The following is a 21,931-nucleotide window of genomic DNA, read 5'->3' as shown; positions in this document are numbered from 1 at the left end:
CTAAAGGGCACTGAATTATATACTTTAAGTGGGTGAATTGTATGGTATCTGAATTATAGCTCAATAAACACATTATTTTAAAAAAATCCCAGATAACGTATTACTAGAATATAGAAGCACATTAAAAGAAAGATTAAGATACCATGACCAATTGATTAGAAATGCAGAAATGTTTTAATATTAGGAAACCTGTTAACATGAGTTGTCATAGTTACAGGTGAACTAAGAAAAATAATTTGGTTATCTCTATACCTGCTGAAAAGACATCTGCTAAAGCTCCATATTTATTTATGATAAAATCTTTTAAAAACAGGAATCAATAAAGAATTCCTTAACAACATAAAAAATATCATATCTACTTCAACTCAAAAGCTAATGCATACTTAATGGTGAAACACTAGCGGACTCCCAACAAAGTCAGACTCAAAGATGCCTTGTATTTAATATCATTCCGGGATTTTTTTTTTAATCCAATAAAATTCTATAAGAGAAAAAAAGATACAAGAATTAGAAAGAAGTCAAAATTAAGTTGATTTATATATATTTTTCAGTCACAATGAAAATGCCACTGTAATACAAATATCAACATGATTTTTAGAATATTCTATTAATTTTTAATGTGCTGAAGCTTAAGAGAACCCCTAAAAATACCATGCCCCCAAATTTTAAAATCTGGCTCATTTAAATACATAAAGGAGAACTCTACCAAAATATCTGAAACTGGATAACATTTGTTCTGTGAGAGCTTATTTGTTCAGTGCAAAACACTAAAGAGTAGGGACATGAGCCCTTCTATAAAAGTGTCAAGCAAGTAAAAGATTTTAATAATATGAAGTACAAAAAAAATATGAAGTACACTGAGTAACTTCATTTTCCTACACCCAAGATGGCAACAGAAGGAAACAGGACTGTGGCATCTCTAGAATTCTCAGCAGTTCTTGAAATTCTGTTACCATAATTCTAGCAAAACTCACTAACAGGTATATTTTATTGGAAAACTTCTTAAAGAGAGCGAGCCGTCAGCTTCCTTATCGCAGTTACCTTCTTCTAACCTTCCTCTTCAACCTGACAAAGGACAGATAAATGCCTACTCACAATGTCAGTTTGTCTACAGACACTGCATGTGCGTGCCTGAGAAGAAGCCTATCCTGAAATGAAAGTCGGCTATCTGATACACAAACTGATGTCTGAATCTCCAGAGCTCGATTTTCTTCTACTAAAAATTGTTTGGTTCCTTAAGCCTTATGGATGGATTCACTTCTTATCCTGTCTTTCATTTATCACGTCATTTATCACGTCTTTCAAAATGTGCTCCAAATAGAAATCTTAAAACCTTTCAAATACGAAGGATAAAGTATACTAATTGCTTCAAGGAACAGAAAAATATATTAAGCAGAGTCCTTATCTTCGAGAAAATTATCTGTCTCCCTTGCTAGAATATGAACTCCAAGAAGGCCTCCGTCTTCTCCATCATCACTACATCTCAGCAACCCAGAACAGTATTTGGCAGACAGAAGGTGATCCAAATATTTACCAAGAAATGAATGAACCAATGTAGCTGAAATAGACAACACACTCTGAACCAGACAAGAATATGCCATGTTTTCTGTGGGACTATTTTAGGGCCAGTGGAAGTTAAGAGAAGGAAAAGACTAGGGCAAGCTGATGTAGTCTCAGAAGGCAGGAGGAAATGGTAATTAAGCCATCCTAGAGGAAAGGATTTAGAAGGATAAGGAAGAGGGGAACAAGGTTGGCAAAGACCAGAGATGGTTAAGACCAAATGTGCTGGAGGACAGCAAAGAGGCTCGGGTGACCCAAGGGAAGGGTGTCTGTTGGGAAATGGTGGGAGCCACCCTGGATGAAGAGTGGGAGGAAAGTGAGGGCAGACTGCAGAAGGTCTGGATCCCACTTGGTTGGGATTTACATTTTAAAATCATTTTTCATGTCCCCAATTTAATCTCAAGAGGAAAATAAGCCTCCAAGAAGACATAAATCTTAAAAAGCAGTAGGGCAATGGAGGCAATAGCCAATCCTGCGGGCCCACATAAAGGTAAAATTTGGGTTACAAAAAAAGTCTTAAAAGTTAATATGAGTCCAATACTAAAATTAATGGTTTATCAAAGAATGATTAAAAAAAAAAAGTCACAGGTCTAAATTCACCAGCAATTTTCATGTAAAGCTAAATTCTTTTCTTAAGTAGAAACTTCCTTTTAATATCACAGCAGGGTATATTTAATCGATTTAAAAAATATTGTAAGTATTAACTACTATTAAGCAGAGAATGACGCCATTCACCAATCTGGAACACCTAGAAATATGCAGACATCAAAAGCTCCGAATAGTTCTTTATTAGACAGTCACAGCTTTGAAGACAGCTTCAGATAAACCTAACAATTGAGACACTGTAAATATCCTTGCTCTTTCACCAATCTCTAGCTATATTTAGTAGCATGATTTTCTCTGTTCAAGAGTTATTCTCTATAACTTTATATTTAAGTTCTCAAAGGCAGAGTACCTTGGACTAAATTAGTTAAACGAATAGATGGTTGCATGGGTGGACCAATGAATGGCCCATCAAATAACTGTATTCAGATCTTTGAGATGTAAGGGCTATCTGCTTCATTTATGTGCAGCCTAGATCCTTCTTAGCTAGGGCTAAAACTTTCAGGATTTTGCAAACACATCTTTCATATTTAGCAACAATCAGACCCGGATTAACATGGAGCAGGAGGAGTAAGAAAGCTTGTAAGGGAGAGCATTATTCTAGGCAAGGCTGATGGTGGTGATGAGAGCAGGGGTGGATTAACTGTCAAGCTAATGCAGTCTAAGCCTTGGGGGCTTCTCCCTTGCACAGGACCCACGAGGAGCCCCAGTAATGGGTTCACGAGGTTGTACCCTTCTGTAGAATTTGCCTAAGTAAGGTATACTTGAATTCATCCTACAGAGGACCCTCAAAATAAGTGTCAGGCCCCACACAACCTGGGTTTTGCCTGTAGAAGAGGCTGGTAGCAGGAGGAGTGCTGGTTACTAGGAACGTTGGCAGAGCAGGGGGAACAGGAGCCTGGGGAGGGAAATCAAACTTCTGGGTGCCTTTTTAAAAACACCATTTCCTAGGCTCACAGTTCTCATATCACGATTTTCCTTTCTGCTTTTACATCTTCTTTGCAAATGAAGTCACAGGAGACATTCAGCTGTTACAAACTTCATGTCAAGCTTTGAAGTGCTTTTTAATAGCAGAAATATTTGGCTCACGTGTGGGCTTTGTAGCTATGGTAAATACCTCTCAGTTATCTGTCGCTACTGTTATTCCACACCTCCAATTTGGAGGAGAAATTCTGCATATGTACTGAGGCACTAAAAAAGAATATTGAACTATATCTTAGCTCTTTTGTGAACAGTTTCCTTTTATTTCTTCTCACATGGAGCTAATACTTTCATCACATTGCAGTGGTTATGGGTGGGAAGGCAGTAGATAGAAAGGGACTGCTGATTATTACATCACTGGTTGGCAGTTTCCTTAGCTTCTTGAAGGTTCAGTGGTCAAGTAGCTCCTAATATGAAATCAAGGCATTTCAAGGACTGACACATCCACCTGTTATTCTGGCAAAGTGCTTTAGTTGACTTTGGACAAAATGCTGACAGTGGTTAAAAGAGTAGAAACTGACCACAGTTAATATGAGATAAAGACAGAAAAATACCCCTCATTTTGGAGGTTCCTGTAGGACAAATGACATATAGACTATATAACCAGGTACATCTCAGAACAACATACTTAGAAATAGCATTTTTGAGAACAACAAATAGAAACAAAGACATTTTGGATATTTCCTATGTTGAACAATGACACCTTGCCTCTTTATGTAACTTCATCATTTTATGAAAAGATGGTAGGAAATACTATTGCACTCCGTAAGTTAAACGCTTGACGTCTTTATTCCTCAAAATGCAACATTTTAGAATTCTAGGTATGTTTATTAATTAGTGATTATTAACACACAGTAAACAACATTATGTGTTGTAAAAACACAATCTCTCTTCACAGCATGAAGCTGAAATCTATTATTCCCTGATTCCATATGCTAAAATACACTCAAATGGTCACAAATGACCTTAAGCATTAAATAAATGTAAATGAGGACAACATAGAAAATGTGCTTTTGATTGATAACTAAAAGACCAGGTTGGAAATCACATCCCCAAATGAAGTCCTCCACAGAAGGCTATGGCAGTCTGCACTATGGAGTAAACGCTGTCCTACGAATGAGGAATACACAGGTAACAGATTGTTCTTTCTCCCAACCTATTGGAGGCTTTCTGGGAAACAGGACCAGTCTGTTCATTTATTTGAGAAACACAGAGCATACTGCCCCCTGTGCCATCAGCCTACTCTGAACATCCTAATGCAGGGTTGAAAAATACATTTATGGACACTTCATTACATTCACCAGCTAACATAAGAGAAAAAAAAATATTGCTACTCCATATCCTTGTCCCAATATACTGACCACTTTTGTCTTTACGCATTGTTGCTGTTCATCCACCTTTTCTTTTGAGCATCCTCAAACAGAAAACTCAAATGTCAAAGGATGACAGATAAACAGTAATAAACTAAATAATTAATTAAAACTTAGATTGTTCTTCCAAGAAAATCTGTAGTTAAAAATATACAGGAAAAATGCACAAATGCAGATATTTCATGTGAAAACCACTAAAAGATTACTCATTCCTTTGGGTCCATACCAAGAGGGCAAAAATAAAATGTGGCCTCACAGAAAACACCATCGTTTTGGTTGAGGATAAGCATTCTCCTAGCTTGGACAAGAACTAAGAGAATCTAAAAGGGAATGAACATCTAGACTTTTAAAATCATGAAACAGAGCAGGGTTTCTCAGTCTTGGCACTATTGACATTTTGGGCCAGTTTTTTTGTTGTGGGAGAAGGGGCTGTCCTGTGCGCTGCAGGAAGCCTCTTAGCATCCCTGGCCTCCATCCACTGGATACCAGTAGCAACCGCCTTGCCCTAGTTATGGCAATAAAAAAGGTCCCTGGGGCACCTGGGGCATCCCCTCTCCCTGGGGTTGGGAACCAGTGGAACAGAGCCATTCATAAGAAGGTCCCAGGCTGGACTTCTCCCAACCTCATACCGTACCCTCTCAATCCTTAAATCATTCCCAAACCAGTGTTTAACATACTTATCTTTAGTTTTTCTCATCTATTAATTGTAGATCATGAAAACGCCTGCCTGCTTCATGATGGGTTCTTGTGAGCATTAAATAAGATACTTTTAAAGTGCTTAAAACAGTGCCTGACCCACAGTAAGTGTTTAATAAATTAAAGCTGTTATTAGTTTTAATAATCATCCATAGTACTGAGAAATACAGTTTTAACCAGAGTGGGTTTTTTTTTAAGTTTTTTTGTTTAAAAAAAGGAAAAATTCATCTATTTTTTAATGGTGGTACTGGGGATTGAACGCAGGACCTCATGCATGGTAAGCATGTGCTCTACCACTGAGCTATTTCCCTCCCCACACAACCAGAGTGTTTTAATGCAGAAAGGTATCTTACCAGCTTGATATGTTTCCAGTCTTAAACACACCAGTCTTCTGATTTCTTGCGATGATGTCTCTCACATCTATAGGACACAGTTAAGAAAGCTTCCGCAGTGACTGTCAACTGACTCCCCCCACCAAAAAAAAAAAAAAAAAGAAGGCCCACGAACACTATGATTTTCTTATCATACTCGGGGTCAGCATGGTGAAAAGAGCTATAGGGTGAGAGGCAGGAGGAGAAGGGTCTAGCCCTGGCTCTGCCACCAAATGTTGAATTACTTGCCACAAGTAAGCGCTTTTAACTTCTGGACTGCAGTTTTGTCACACGTGAAAGGTACACTCAGGGAGCATGTTGGCAAGGCCCAGGGATCTGGGCACTGGTCGGGGGAGATGACTGTTCCCTGGGTGCCAGGCCCCACTTGCTTAAAAGAGTTAGGGACCCAAAGGTAAGCCTCTCTCAGTCCGTGTGGAGGGCAATGATAATCTCCTGAGACCCTCCAAGTTGAAGTATGTCAAATCTCCTAAATGCTAGTAGGGAGAGTGAGCATGAGCAGCAGGGAAAGACTTGGGGGAAGTGAGAAGAGAAAGATGAAGAAAAGCTTGGAGAATCTTTGAGAGAAAACTAATTACTAAAGAAGAAAGTCAATCCAGGGAAAGGCCCCTTGAAGAACTGTCTCTACAGACTTAGGGCATGGCCTTTGGCCATCTGCTGGCCTGTAAGGACTTGTATAGAAAGAGCCATGTTTACCGAAGCGATGTTTTGATTGAGGAGTTGGTCCGCTGCACCACACAGCGCCATCTTTATGAGGACTGATGGGAAAAATCATGTCAGGTTTCAGCACCAGGGAAAGCCAGATCAACTAGTTTTGCTTCAACTTCCAAACACTATATATCTTAAAACTGCTCCTCTTTCTCTTTTTGCTCTGATCCCTGTGCAACTCAGAGCCAAATGTGTGACCCAAGCTGAACAACCACAGGGCTCCTCTGACATATCTTTTCTGTACTGATCCTACTTCTGGCTTCAGGAGGTTTTCCTGGCTTTCTACTGTCCAACTGCCCTCACTTTCTCATTTATTTTATATAGTATATTCTATGTGTCACTGTAAGAAGCCTCAAAAATCCCTCTTTTGGAATAAGGAAAGGTTTAAATAAACAAGAAATAAAATAATTCCAGTGAAGGTTGCAAGCTGAACTAAATTGGGCCCATGGGGAGGACACCAAGCAGACAAGTGATGTTCCCCCATTGCTCAGAAAAACAGATTTCTTGAACGCTTGAAGCAAGCATTGGCCAAGATCCCCCTGCAAGAACAGAGCCACAGGACTTTTTAACCCAAACCTCTGCTTGAAACACCAGGCACACCCATTTCTTCGCTGAGTGAATAAGCAGGTACTGTGATAGCTTTCTTCCCCCAGGAGTGGGTAGGAAAAATCAATTAGGTCTCCTAATGAAGGGCTTTGTTGAGGTTTACAAAAGTGCTACAATGCAGACTTTTTTTTTCCTGGGTGAACTCTCCTGTATGCAAATTAAATACCGTTAAATTACATTCATTAAAAAAATAAAAGAGACTAATTTGCCTCCTTGTTTTGATTAACTGAAATGACACATCGGCCTACAGTTTTGTCTATTTCAGGAAGAAAAGTATTTCAGGAAAGTCTTCTAAATGAAATGTCTTGCAGAAAAGGACAGCTGACACCTTTATTCTGAGAAGAACAAAATTAGGAAAGAGTCAACTGACAATTGGTTTTGATTAAACTCCCCCACACTCTGGCCACACCCTACTCGGCGTTTCCATGACATCCAACCGCCCGCCATAATGTGCCCGGTACACCTGTAGCGTCGTACGAGTACATGACTAATCTATCAAGCAAAACATGTTATTTTGTTAGTGGAGGTAATACTTTTGATGAAATAGTCACAGGGAAGTTAAATTATATAACTCAGAAAACCTATTAATAATTTTTGGTAAACATCTTAACACTATATACTTTTATACAATTTATAAACCTGTGACTCCAGGTGGTCAGGCTGAAGCAAGCATATTTATTTATATTCTAGAAGCAATTTTTTTTTAATGAAAAAAACTCACAGTAGTATTTAGGCTGCTTTATTTTTCGAACCAGGAAGGAAATATATTTTGTAGTTCAGGAGGTGTTTTTCATAATAAGTACAAAGAGAAAAAATGGCAATAGTGTATTACCTTAAGAGATAGATTCTGATATTCTGCTCCCCACCCTTTACTTTAGGTCAGATTTTGAGGTGCTTTGACTGGTTGGCACTGTGTCCAATAACAGATTTTATCATTCTGTGTCACGTCAGGGTAATAAAGGAATTTCAATCAAATTGAGTCAATATGTCCAGGATAGTGTTCAACTGGATGGACCAAATCCTATTCTAATCAAATTGAGTCAATATGTCCAGGATAGTGTTCAACTGGATGGACCAAATCCTATTCTCCGAATGCACCCACCTTCTAGAAGGCTTCAGTGGGAGGTGCTGGGTGCAAAGAAAGCCTTAATGTGATTTCTGATTAAATAGATACAGAGCAATCACCTTCAATCTCCTAGTCTGGGCAACTGGACTTCCAGAGCTATGGGATATATGCTTGTGGCTAAAAGAAACCAGGCTTCTACAACCAGATTTTCTCCTCAGAAAAAGCATAGTTCAAGAATGGGGCTCCATCTGAATTTAGTTTCCATTGATTTTTATCCTTAAAAAATATATATCTGTATAACAATAGTTATTTAAACAAATTATACATATAAGTTATATATATAAATATTATTAAGCTAATTATATATAAATCTTGTTTAAAATATTAGCTGGCTCCTGCAATTAGTGACTGTTATGTTTATCAGTCGCTGCATATACATTTTGAGAGTTGCCACTGTTCATTAAGCAAGAAAAGGATTTTTATGGTAACATTGTGATTCACAAAGCATTACTCTTTTGGTTTATACTACCTTTATTTTCATTGGCCCATCAATGGTGAGGGTAGAAAGCTATAAAATTATCAAATAAGTCTTGCTCATTTTGATCTCTAAAGGGTTTTTAAAATGCCTGATGGGACAATATTTGCTAATTTAAAGGCTGCAAAATATTCTTAAATGTGCTTATTACTCATATGAATTGAGAGTATGACCCAGAGGTGCTGTGAACTCTATTAGCAACGTCACTGTTAACATTTATGGATGAGAAGCCTTTCCCTCCAGTGCAAGATCACACTCATCAAATCATTCTAGTTTTTGGTGAAAGAGAATTGTTTAATGGGGGTGGGAGGCCAGCTATGAAATCAGATGAACTTGGCTTCCTGTGCTAGTTCTGATACTTAGTGACTGTGTGAATTCGGATGAATTAACTTCTCTGAGCTCCATCTCAAGAATAGGAATAATGTGCCTATTTTATAGGCTTAATGGGGTACCTCATAGGATAAGCCTGACACATAGCAGGTGCCTAAATCATGGCAATTCATTATCTTTTTCAATAATTCAGGCAAAAGCTCTGGAGGGATGAGAGGCTAGTGAGAGTAACTAAAGTGAGGTTTGGCAGTTAAACTTTATTTTCTTTCCCTGTTGCTCAAAGCTAATTACGTGAACATTTTTATTGCAGAATCTAAATAACTGGAAAGAACCAAAGAACTTCTTCCCTGTAGATATTCAGTGTCTTTCACATGTATAAATGTGCTCTCATCAAGGTACAGTCTGTGTCCTCTAAGAACAGGGACTTGGTCTGTCTTGTCCACTGCTGTATCTATAACACCTGAAATGGTGAGCATTTAATAGTGGTTTCATTCATTTAAATCAATTAATTAGCTTAATTTATTAGTTAATTTAAGTTAAATTTTCAGAGCTGTTTGTTGAGGTCCTACCCAATGTGAGGCACACAGAGTGCATTTTGGCTGTATCTAGCAAATAGATGAACAGCTAACATGATATTGAAGGCAGGGGCGTGGACACAGGATGATGGCCTGGCATCTCCAAGGTCTCAACCATCCATAGCAGAGGCTGGCTGCACAGCCCACATGAAGCTTAATTTATTAATTCTGTTAATTAATTTTTTCAGAAATTCTGTTAAATAAACTAATGTTAAGCCAGGGGTATTTCCTTTGAAATGCACAGGCGATGTACAAATTTTTGGAGAATCCTAAGCTCAAGATCATGATCCAGAGTGTGTATACTGTGGGGATAAGATGCTTGGGTCAGTAGCAGGAGAATGGGTTGCCAAGCATTGCCCTATTCTGCAGATAACTACTTGGTGTTTACTAAGGATGGGTAAAGGCAGGATCATTGTGTTGGGGGAATTAGTGAGTGTACAGAGAGGTGTTGTACTTTTATTCATTATGATTGGGAAGAGGCTTTGCATCAATAACAACTCAGTATTCCATCTCTCTCCCTTATTCTTATGCCATTGTCAACACCCGCTACAGAGTTTATTGAGTAATTATTATCTGTGGGCACTTGGAGATTTCTTTCTTTATTACACTAAAAGGACCGTGCCAAAGAAAAAGGAACACGTTTGAGGATAAATTCAAGAACTGGATAAACTAAATGACCCCATTTCCAATTTATCCTTTGTTCCCTTTGGATGTGGATAAAACAGCATCTGTAGGGAGAGGCAGCTCTCAGGTAGCGGGGTTTGGGGTTAGACTCAGTGGTGCAGTTAAAGGACCAAGGAGAACCTCAGGAACATCTACCCATGAGTCTGAGAAAATATTTAGGATTTACAACATTCCCTTATACCTCAAGTCTTAATCTCTTTTCAAATATCTCTGTTGAATAAATCTCCAATCCACATTTAGCTTTCTACGTTTATGACATAGCCAAATCTATCTGATACATTCAAGGAGACAATAAATAACCTTACAACTGGTTGATATGTTTCTATGATATAAAGATGCAGAATGTATCCATTCATTGCCTCATATATTCCAAAAATAGAAATGAGAAGATAAAAAGGAAATTTTAGAAAACGCTATATTTTTTAAAGCTTAAGAGACTAGGAAGTAAGACTCAGTGGATTCATTAAATTCAGATGCCAAGAGCAACAAAAATAATTTTTTAAATGATGAGAATAATATACAGGCCAATACTCAGATGCGATGTGTGATTGCCAGGTCGATTTTCAATTACATTTCACTGATGTATTCATTTGTTTCTTAATGTGCTCATCTTGCCCATTATGAATAATTAGCAGCTTTGCTTAGAGATTTTCTGGCTTCTGGCAATGTTTCTCCCTCTTTTTTTGTTGACATCCACTTTTACTTTTTAGAAAGTAATTCTTGGATAATATCCTACAACTGCTATATAATTTAGGCTTCCTAAAATTTTAAAGGAAAGATGTAAACAGTAATTTTTCAATGAGTTTGTTCCAGTCTATATGCATCAACAGTATGTGATTCAGTGAATTAGTTATGCTTACAGAAAGTGGGCACACAAATAGAAAAAATTTTTTTTCATTCATATTAACCTCACTCAGTAAAACAGCTGACAATGAATGCCAGTTGTAAGGTCTGTGAGCAAATCAAGAATAACATTTGTATTTAAAGCGGGAAAAACACACTGTCAATTTTTAAGGCTTTATGCGTTCTTTTTGCCTCTTAATTAAAAAACATTAGACCTAGTTACAACAGAAAAAGGCACACCGACACAGAACAAGTGCATGATAACAACTGAACTCTGTCAGGCAAATCCTAAAAGATGAAATAAAAAACACTACCAGTTTTGGTCTGCATCCTGAAAGGACCTACTTTATCTACATTGTAAAGTTTTCCCCTCCTGCCCTTTGGCATCCCGCTATATTAAACCCATTGTAAAACCCAGCACAATAAAGCACTCTCAGGGCTGAGCTTCTGAGGACCAAATGTTAAAAATCCATTTTCTTGGGAGGGGACTGCACCAATCATTTCTTTGAAAGACCGGCAGAGTGAATACAGAAGCTGAGATTTCCTCTCTGATTTCGAGGGCTGGCGTGGCATCTTTGCTGTTTTAAAGCAAAGGTGCATTAATTAATGACATTAGCATTGCTTGCCTTTGTTGGAAGCTCTGTAGTTTAGCTCAACAATCATTTTAGTACAATTAAATTTACATACTGACCGCAGATGCTTCCCAGAGTTTTATAAAAGTTCTAATTGGTTTCTGATGCTATTAAATAAGACACCTGCTGACTTGAGAAAAACCTCAGGTTGCTGGGCCTAATCTGAAAGTTTCTGTGCCTAAAATGACCTTCTCTTTCCCAATAATCCTGTTTCCCGCCCCCCCTAAAAAAACATCCATTGGGGCTGAGCCAGCATACCTGACTTCCTGTTGCTCTCTGTGTTCCCTGACATGTGGAGGAGGAGCGGAGTGAAATGATACAGTGCACGGAAGCACTCAGAATAAAGCAGAATGAATGAAACATCAGCTCATCCTCAGGAATATTTTGAGAAACTTGCGACAGTCTGAAGATCATGATTAAAATCCTGCATTTTAAAAAAGGAAGCACCTTTTGTGATCTCTTTCCCTTGTGTGAAAGGCCAAGATTGTGATTGGCTGTTTTTCCTTCCTGAATTTTTTTTTTTTTTAAAGTCTGTCAGGCAATTAGCTGGGTGGGGCTCTGGAGAGCACACGAGTGCTGCCGAACAATATTAGCTACTGTGCCTCTTGTACTTCCTTTCTCCTGGGTGAGCAGCCTGATAGAGCTGCTGCAAATTTTTCTCTCAAAAAATTACAGAGCAGAGGTAGAAAAAGAAAATGGAAAATAAGCTTTACAGAAGATGCTTAAGTCTTCACAAAAATCAAAACTGCTTTGGCATTTTGAGGGTCTAAAATGCAGACACGTAGATTGCCTCTTTCATAGTGCAGATGAAAAATCCAAAAAACCCAAAGCAAATAGATCCTCCACTTCTTCTCTCAATTCCTAACGGCTGTTAACTGCCCCTGAATAAATCAGCTCGATGGCTAAAGTAGCCACAAATTATGCTTGCTTTCTTAGTTAAAGTACAGTTCAATTTTCCTGAATTCTGTGTACATATTAGTAAAGCATAATCTGATATAATGGGGTTTGAATGGTAATAGCATAGCAGAAAAAAAAGAGAGCTTTTATAATCCCAAATAAGAGGAAATAATGAAAAACTGATAGCTGTTTCCAGTGGGGAGATATAGGGAACTCCTCAGGAATTACAGTAGGTACAATAGTAAATGGTCCACATGTACAGTATCAAACAGAAGAAAGGTAATAACGAACATGAAGCTGGAAGTTAATTTTTGCAAGCAATATCCCATATAATAAATGTTAAATCATTTCTTTTATACTGGCAAATTTCAATAAAAATAAAAGGACAAGAAGGCTTGAAAATTATTATGAAAACAACTGTTCTTATTGCCTTAAGCGGTCCACAAATCATAGGCTCCTTTAATGAGAAGTGACTGTAAAACCCATCGAAATTTAAAAAAAAGACATTTAGTCGTATCCCATGAATTCCATATATTTCTACTTTTTCTTAATTACTTATCGTGTGTGTTGGGGGGGGGGGTGCAGGGAACTCTCTTTTAACACCCCATGCTGTCTTTCTTTATATCAATTGTTACTCAGCCAGGGAAAAGGAATGAGCACAACAAACCAGTTTTCTATCTGAATAAGGATACTTCTGATGGCCTTTTCATTCCCATCAGTTAACAGAACTTCTTTGACATCTGCAGAAATAGCAACCTGAAAAAAAAAAAAAAAGAGGGAGCACAGCAAACAATGAGCAAATATGCTTGTCTGTGTAGAAGTGAAGACAGGAGTGACAAGCCTTCAGTATCATGCTTCCTCACCTATTTCTCTGTAACAATCTTCAATCTTTTTTCATTTTATGTCTGCATTATTTTAATCATTCAATCAAATCAGTCAATACTTTTATCATTCCATTTGCGGGAGCCTCTATCTTGCTATCATTCTGTTCGGTAATTGCATTGTGACAGCGGATGATGGTATTCTGAGAGGCTTTCATTTGTGGGCTTCTGTTTATCTAGGAGAGCCATCATACATGGCTGTCACTCTGCCTTTCAGCTTGCTTCTGTCTGACTGCCTGATGCCCTTCATATAACTTTGCATTGCAGGCAGATGGCTTTGTGAGGGTAATTTTTTTGTGAGCTTTGACATGCTCGCACATTGGGCTGTAACCCTGACACATTGTGTAAGAGCGACAGGTTTGTCAAATGCCAATCAGTGTAACAATATGCTTTTATTTGTAGAGACATAAAAACTTGTCTAATGCACTGTGCTGCTACATAATATCTCCTGAATACATGACTCAGAACCCAGAGAATGGGGAACGACGTTCCTGAATGGCCAATCTCATTCAAAAGAATCTAATTACTGAGCGCTCTGGATCATGTTTGTTGGTGTAATAATGCAGGCAAAACATTAGCAGCTATATCATGGTGCTCCAACTGTGATTCGCCGGGCTATTCCCGTATCTTAGCAAATGGGACTCTAATCTGAAAAAAAAAAAAAAATGCTTTTGCTATGGCGAAGAAAGACCGTGCGAGGCCTGGAATGTCACAACAAGCGATATTGACTACACTGAGGTAAAATGTTTCTGCTCATCGAGGCAACCATAAAATCAATATGATCCGAAAGCAAGTCAATCTAGAAGGTCTCTCAAGACCCGGCAGCTTGACCGCAGCTGATGCTGTTGACGGTTCTCTGACCCAGCAGTTGGAGGCCCTGGAACATTTTTCCTTTTGTTCCTCCCTCTGAATGGGATTGGAATTGAGAAAAGACCTACCATGAGCCCAGCCAAGCATGTCATGCCACCCCCTAGCTCACACACAGCAAGGTCCCTGAAAGAGAGAAAAGAAATGGTAGAACCCATACAAATTAGATGAAAATGGTCAGAGAGACATATATGTTACAAGAACAAATTGCCATCTGCAGTAAGAACGGCGCTACCAGGAAGTTGTGGAGACAAGACTAGGCTACCTCATGTCGTTTTGCGTTTTAAAAATAATTATGAAATAGAAAAGTCACAAAGCAGGCGAATCAGTGGGGGTTCCCTCATTAGTGTTCACTGCAACATTACCACCGCTGAGCTGAAAAATCTGAGAAGGTTCCCTTTTTTCCCTTGTCAATGGCGCTGTCTTTTAGAACTAAACTAGCTAGAGTAGCGAAAGATAATTGTTAGGGAAGGATAACACTGTTAATCCACATTCATTCCTTCAAAAACAGTTAGACAAGTAAATGAAGAATATACATGAGTGTGTATATACCTATATTTATAGTCACATACACACAACACACACACACAAATACATGCAATCTTGAATTAAAAAAAAAATTCTAAAACAAACTGAAACATTTGGGAAAGCTGAACTGCCCCCATAAAGAACAACTACACAAAGAGCATTTAGCAATTAACACTTAAATCACAATTGACCCCAACACAACACAGTGAATAAACAATGCGGGGACATAATATGGGTGAGCCAGCATACCCAGGTTAAATAATGACTGGGCTCTGACTTCATCGCTCGGAAGTAAAGCAGCTCAGAGTTAAAGCTGACAGTCTGGGGTGGCGCTCTGCACTTACCTCCCCCTTTGTACCTAAATATCAGCCCTCAACGTGTGACATTCTTGCCCTGGCTCACTGCTCCCTGATTGGAGCTCCAGGCAAGATGAAGCCCAGCGAGAGGAGGAAATGCCAGGCTTCAAGGGCAGCGCTGCAGCCCAATTCAGCACTGCCCTGTTCTTCCCCTTATACGCTTAGCCCCTTAAGATTGTTTCTTCTTGTTTCTTCTTCCCAGTTTGGGAAGTTTATTACCTCAACAGGAGAAAAGAGTGAGAGAGAGAGAATCAAGGGAGAGGAGAGAGGGAAGAGAAGGAGAAGAAGCCAAGCCAGGACGTTCATATTCCGAAATACATTTAATGAGTATCTAGGCGTTCAAAGCAATTACAGGCTGGTTGGTAAATACGGACCCACAGAGCTTCAAAAACTACATATTATTGACCCAGTCCTGTAAGTACATATTGTTAAAACACACACCCAATCTTATAAGTACATATTGCTAAAATGATCAGCTTGTCTGGAATCATAATGGGCTATTCAGGAAGCATGTATTGGATGACTTTTATAAAATGAGAATTAAAATGAAAAAAAAACGTATTTCCTGGGTCTGCCAAACATCTTTAGCATTTTTAAAAAAGGAGTTTTTGTTTTCTTTTTCCTGAATCCCATCTATGGGTTTAATCCATAGTGCACATTGACAGTTGAAAACATTTATTTCTATAGCAGGAATCTGTAATTGTAATTTATATTTACAAATACATTTTGTTAGGTATATAAAATACCTTTACAATCAGGGGTGGGAAGGCATCTTTAAATAATAGCTGTGGGGTATTTACTTATCAAATATTCTGTAGTGACTTTCCTAGCAGAAGTTTAAAGAATGTCTTTATTGTTTTTGTTTTTTTGTTTTTGACCTTCACAATCAGTAAGGATTGATTGGAGCTTCACTTTTGTTTCCCCAAAATCAAAGTGAAATAAAATGTCTTGAGTGGAAATCAAAAGCCTTTGACATATAGCAAAAAGCTTGCTGTGCAATATTAGTACCCAAAGGCAATTCAGATTTCTTTTTCAGAAGCAACATGTTTTCACCATGACCTTTTCCCCTTTTCCTTTCTTTGTTTTTCTTTCTTTCTTCCTTCCTTTCTTATATTTTTTAAAACAATTTAACTTGAAGAATGTAATCACGGCAGTCTTTAATATGCAGATACAATACCCATAGCGGCCTAAACAAATTTTTAAGTGCAGCTTTGTACCTGAATACATCACTGTGCTTGAGGCAGTAGTAAGCCAAAACCTCTTCAGCTGGCCAGATGCCTGGAAAACACAAGAGGATACAGACTTTTTGATTATAGAATTTTTTTTTTCTATAATTGCTCTCTATAGTGATTTTCTTAAGAAATGGCTTTTCAAAATAATGTACAGGACAAGCTATTTCAACTTGAATCAAACTTAAATCAACATAATTGTTACCAGTAACATGTTATATCACATGAGTTTCTCTGGTTGTTGATTATAACTCTTTTCCCAGGAAAATAGTAAAATATCCTAAAAACTTATACTAGATTTCAGTCACAATGAAACAGCAAAAACAATAACAACCAACACGACAAATATCAAACATTAAGTTTTAATGGTATTTTAGGTAGATCTTAATCTAGTACCCAGGAACCTTCTTTTTGGCCAATTCACAAGAATCAGTTGAAGACCTACTGTATACGCAGCCCATATTAGGCAAGAATAAATGAAAAAATCACTTGCCGGAGCACAGATAGAACCACTAAGGTCATTATAGCTTTCTGTTTGATTCCATAATTTTTTAAAATACGCATAACTATTTCCTTTCTTTCATTAAAAAGTCAAACTGGAATATAAAATTGAGAAATTTAAATTTCACCAATTTTAGTTCATCTTTAAATTTAACAATAATCCTACCCACTAAATTCCACGGAGGGGCATTTTCTAACATTATCATCTGTACCTCATTTATTTAGAAGACTTACATAGTTGTCATGAGTGAATATGAACTGCTTAAAGAGAAGACAAACATGCTTGGAAATGAGAGTTTCTAGTGGTTATCATAGTACGGTAGGATTACAAGTGTTTTTAATGTTTTTCTTTACACTTTTTGTATTTTCCAAATTTTTACAGTGAATCACTCACAGAATCAGAATAAACTATACCCTCATACAAATTATGTTTCCCCCATGGTCAGACTCAAAGATCAGGATCAGGCAGGGCACCAGGCATCCGCACTGCCTGGGGTGGAGAATGCCACGCGGTCCTGGGAGAGCAGTGTGTGTTCACTGCCTTAGCACCAAGCACTCTTCTAATGGGCCCTGATGCAAAGTTGAAACACCTAGTGCGACTTAATTTTCTTCTCCCAGATGCATCTCCAGCTTTAAGGAGTAAGAAAGGCAAAGATTTCAGAGAAGATGATGTCAAAGAAATGGTAAGTAAAATCCTAGGAGAATGAATGGATAAACATACGAACAGTAAAGAACGACTCTAGAGCGTGTGCTGCAGGAAAGTCCAGTCACGTGTCCGAACTAGCTCATTCCTGGTAGAAATGACTTGTTGGGGGAGAAACAAAGGCAACCAGCAAGAAGTGTCTGGAGTCATATTTACAAGGAAAGTCAGGGAGGCAGTGGAGTGTAGCAGTTAAGATCGCAGGGACTTAGGAAGCAGACTCATTCAGCTCCTGCCCCAGCTCTGCATTCCCTAGCTGAGTGACCTTGGATGGGTTACTGAACCTCTGTGCCTCAGACTTCTCGTCTGTAAAATAATGTAACTGTAGTATCGACCTCACAGGATTGTTGTGAGGATTAAATGAGTGAAGTATATGAAACATACTTAGGACTTTCCAACTTACAACAAGCTCAAGGAAAAAGAAAATTATGTGTTGTTAATGTTATTCTCTTGCAAAGGAGGAGAGAAGAGTGGAAGAGAGACTATGTGAAGCCCAAATGATTATCCTAATAACCAGAACAGATGAAGAACGTTTTTGACCTTCTCCTAGTCATGAACTTGGCATGATCCCAAAGTCCTAATATCTGGCATACTCTCACATAAAAAGAACTCCATAAACACTAAAGTATGTAATAAAATTCTCTAAGGGGAGAGCCCAAGACAGTGTTCTACACTAAGTGAATATAGTCACCACAATAATGAATTTCTTTATGCCTTAGTAGATGGTTTTGAGGTTTAAAAAATAATGATAGGGGAAGGGTATTTAACTAAAACTCACGTCTTGATTAAGTACAAAAAAAGGTGACTTCTAAAATGCATAGTCTTTTAAAGTAGTTTTATAATTTTCTCCCAAAAATTACAGAGGTTGATTTTTGAACTAAATGAAATACAAAAAGTTCAAAGAACAAAGTTTAAAAATCACCTAAAATCCCACTACTTGTATCTAATCACTTAACATTTTGGACATCATTTCAAAAAAAAAAAATCTCTCTAGGCATAAAGATATTTTACATAAGTGGGATTTTCTTATGGAGGCATTGAATAATCTCATTTTGCCCCACTTAGTATGGGATGGATAGCATCTCATGACAATAAAAATATACTATGCTTGCATCATTATTTTTAATGACTGCCTAAATATTTTATGTTTGTATCATAATTTATTTAGCCAGTTTCCTTTTGATAGACATTTAAGTTAACTTCTAAGGTTTTGTTATGCGATTATAAACAGTGGTACGATGAAGACACATTCTTTTTCCCCCAACGAAAAATTCTTCTCTGTAGGTCAAATACTCAGAATCGGGAAATCTGGTCAAAAGTCAAGTACATTTCACATTCTGATATATCAAACTGTCCTCCAAAAAGTCTGTACCAAACTACACCCATAATGAAAGTGTTTATTTCTTCTAAGCCTTGTCCTTGATAGCGTTTTGATTACCTATTTTATTTTTGCTTATCTGTAAGCTTTTAAGTTATCTCAGTGCAAATCAAAAACTACAATGAGATATCACTTCATACCCTCTATGATGGCTGTACTCAAAAAGTCAGACAATAACAAACGTTGGCGAGGATGTGGGGAAATTATGTAGAATGGTTCAGCTACTTTGGAAAACAGTGTAGCAGTTTCTCAAAAAGTTAAATGTAGAATTACCATATGACCCAGCAATGCCACTCCTAGGCATATATCCAAGAGAAAAGAATACATGTCCACACAAAAACCAGTACACAAATGTTCATAGTAGCATTATTCATCTTAGCCAAAAAGTGGAGACAACCCAAATGTTCATCAACTAAATGAATGGCTAAATAAACTGTGGTATGACCATGCAATAGACTATTATTTGGCAACAAAAAGAAGTCCTGATTCATGTTACAACACAGATAGAACCTGAAAACATCATGCTATGGAAGAAACCAGACGTAAAGGACCACACGTTTTATGTTTCCACTTATGTGAAATGACTGCTAATGGGTACGAGATTTCTTTTAGACGTGATGAAATATTCTAGAACTGATTGTGGTGATGGTTGCACTCCTCCGTGAATGTACTAAAACCCACTGGGTGAATTGTACAGTATGTGAATCGTATCTCAATAAAGCTGTTATCATAAAAAGTGTTCTCATTCCATTTGAGAGAGTGTAATGGTCTTTTAAAAATGTTTTTTAAAAGAAGTTTTACATATATACAGTTTAAAGAGCCACTGAGTTCTATAAGACCAGTTAGGACAAACAGTAGTCCCCAGCCCATCTGCCCAAATCTTTCTCCTTCCTCAGAAACTACTACTGTCAGTTCTTTTAGCTGATTCTTCTGGCAATTATTCCATTTTTCTACATAACAGGCTTGTACTATTACTCCTTGATTTTTCAGTTTTAGACAAAATGTGATGACCCTCACTATGGAAGAGAGGCATTTTTTACTTTTCTCTCTATTCTCTTCCCACACCGCATAAACCACGCTCGTTAGCCACCAACCACCACTGTCTTCCTCATATAGCTATATTATCATTTGGTAAGGTCACTACTCATTGTCAATTTTATTATAACCCTGAAATAGAACTGAGCCATGTAGTAAACCAGGATTGATTTTTCTCTCACAGAAAATTTTTTTCCCCTCTCTGGAGTTTATAATTGTATTTTCCCCCCCTCATTTGCTAAGATTTCAATCTCGAAATCCAGTTGTCAATTTCTCCTTTTAATACAGTCCCTCACATCTGGTATTCTATCAGCCTCATGAGGAAATCTCTCCTGTGTCTCCTGACCTGCCTTAGTCTGGACTGAACGCCCTCTATGCTCCATGCACCGCTGATACACATCTTCACTACCATTCCAGCCTTCCTTCGGCCCTTCTGCTGTGTTCCATCTCTTGTTTCCTCTGTCCTTTGTCTTCCTTCCTTCATCTACTTCCTCAAGTATCTTCTTGAAGAAAAGTGCATGGAAGGTCAATGTTTGAGAATTTGAACGATTCAATGGGTAATTTCGATTTGGAAGAGCCAAGTTCTTCAGTTCTTGGAAAGGTTCTTGGGAACTTCCATTGATTATTTCCTTACCTCCATTTTTATCTGTCCTCTTTCTCTGAAACTCATGGTGTGGATGTTGACTCTCCTGAACTCATCTTCTCATTTTCATGTCTTTTCTTTCCTGCTCTCCCTCTCTTACTGTTTTCTACTTTCTTTGAAATTTTCTCAACTTTCAATTCGAAACCTTTTATTGTTCCTTTCATTTATGCTGCTGTTGGTGGTAATTCTCTGAATATTTCTTTTTAGAGCATCTTACTCCTGTTTCGTGAATGCAATATCTTTTAAAAATTATTTGAAAATATTAATTATAGTTTAACTTTTCTTCTCTTCACATAGTCTGCTTTCTTCATGTTGCTTTTTTTCTGTTAGTTTTGGTACCTGTCACATTAAAAGCTTTCCTCAGATATATCTGGTAATTCTCTGTTGTTTGCAGAAATGTAATTATGGAAGAGAAAAGGCTGTTTGGAGGTGAAGAGGGCTGAGTGGTGTGGGTAGGGCGTGGGTGGCAAGGCTCAGCCCTCAGTGTCCATCGGTTCACCTAGTCCCTCCAGCCTGCCTTTGGTGCAGCCTCTGATTTCAGCTGTGCCTGTTGTCCCTTGATTTAACCCTTTCCAGAAAATATACCTCCTCTTCCGTCGGCAGTATAGAAGGGGCAGTTACCCAGCAGCCTGGAATGGGGAAATAACTGCTTCTTAAACCACTTTCAGTCAATCCTCCTTATTTTAGCCCCTCTCAACTCCTCCTTTTAGAATTACCTGGTGCCACCAGTTCCTGAGCCTTTCAAAATTTCAGAAGTATGATTGGGTTGGCTCTCAACTTTCCCTACTGCTGGCTTTCTCATCTCTTGCTAAGTCAGCGACTTCACACCCATTTGCTTCCCAGCTTCAAAACTACGTTGTCTGTTCCTTCATTCTATCATCCTGGTGGGTTTATGTCTTAAAAGCATCCCTTTACAGCTGTTCTCCTTCGTGAAACAGAAACTCATTGTAAAAGTGATGAGAATAATTTTTAGAAGGACACACAAGCTATGGCAAGGGTTTTTTCTTTTTCTTTTTCTTTTCCTCAAGATTTTTATACTCCATTAATAATATTGTAGGGTTCTATTAATCAATTATAGGCACTTCTGCTAGATTCTTAATGTCACCCGATGAGGCCAGGCAGAATGCCCACAGTGGCATTTAGAGTAGCTAAAGCATTGATCCCCCTAAAAGCATCACAAAACATTTAAATTAATGGCTTATTTGTGATAACTTGTTTTCTAAAACACTTGTCATGAATGAGGACACCCTTGGCTGAGCTGTTGACTCTTTTGGAAGAAGTGCTCTGGTGGATGTAACTAAAATGAAAAGCTGCTCGTGCTGGAATGGGTAGGTAAAT

At 38.0% G+C, this 21,931-nt stretch overlaps 1 protein-coding gene across 3 annotated transcripts in view; it reads right to left on the bottom strand.

Annotated features, from left to right (window-relative positions):
* The window catches only part of CAMKMT (calmodulin-lysine N-methyltransferase), a 316,073-nt gene that overhangs the window by 33,256 nt on the left and 260,886 nt on the right, over window positions 1-21,931 (bottom strand). For 2 of the 3 annotated variants that reach the window (XM_010967729.3, XM_045504792.2), the window contains 4 exons: window positions 16,325-16,385; window positions 14,295-14,349; window positions 13,168-13,231; window positions 5,564-5,630 (listed from right to left, as the gene is read on the bottom strand). In XM_010967729.3, the coding sequence (XP_010966031.1) occupies window positions 5,564-5,630; window positions 13,168-13,231; window positions 14,295-14,349; window positions 16,325-16,385 (247 nt within the window). The remainder of the gene's footprint in view (window positions 1-5,563; window positions 5,631-13,167; window positions 13,232-14,294; window positions 14,350-16,324; window positions 16,386-21,931) is intronic. The other variant, XM_074378797.1, reaches the window with a different exon arrangement.

Source organism: Camelus bactrianus, chromosome 15, assembly GCF_048773025.1.
Source record: "Camelus bactrianus isolate YW-2024 breed Bactrian camel chromosome 15, ASM4877302v1, whole genome shotgun sequence".
Taxonomy (NCBI): Eukaryota; Metazoa; Chordata; class Mammalia; order Artiodactyla; family Camelidae; genus Camelus; species Camelus bactrianus.
Note: the sequence above shows the minus strand (reverse complement) of the source record. Positions and strands in the feature narration are given on the sequence as shown.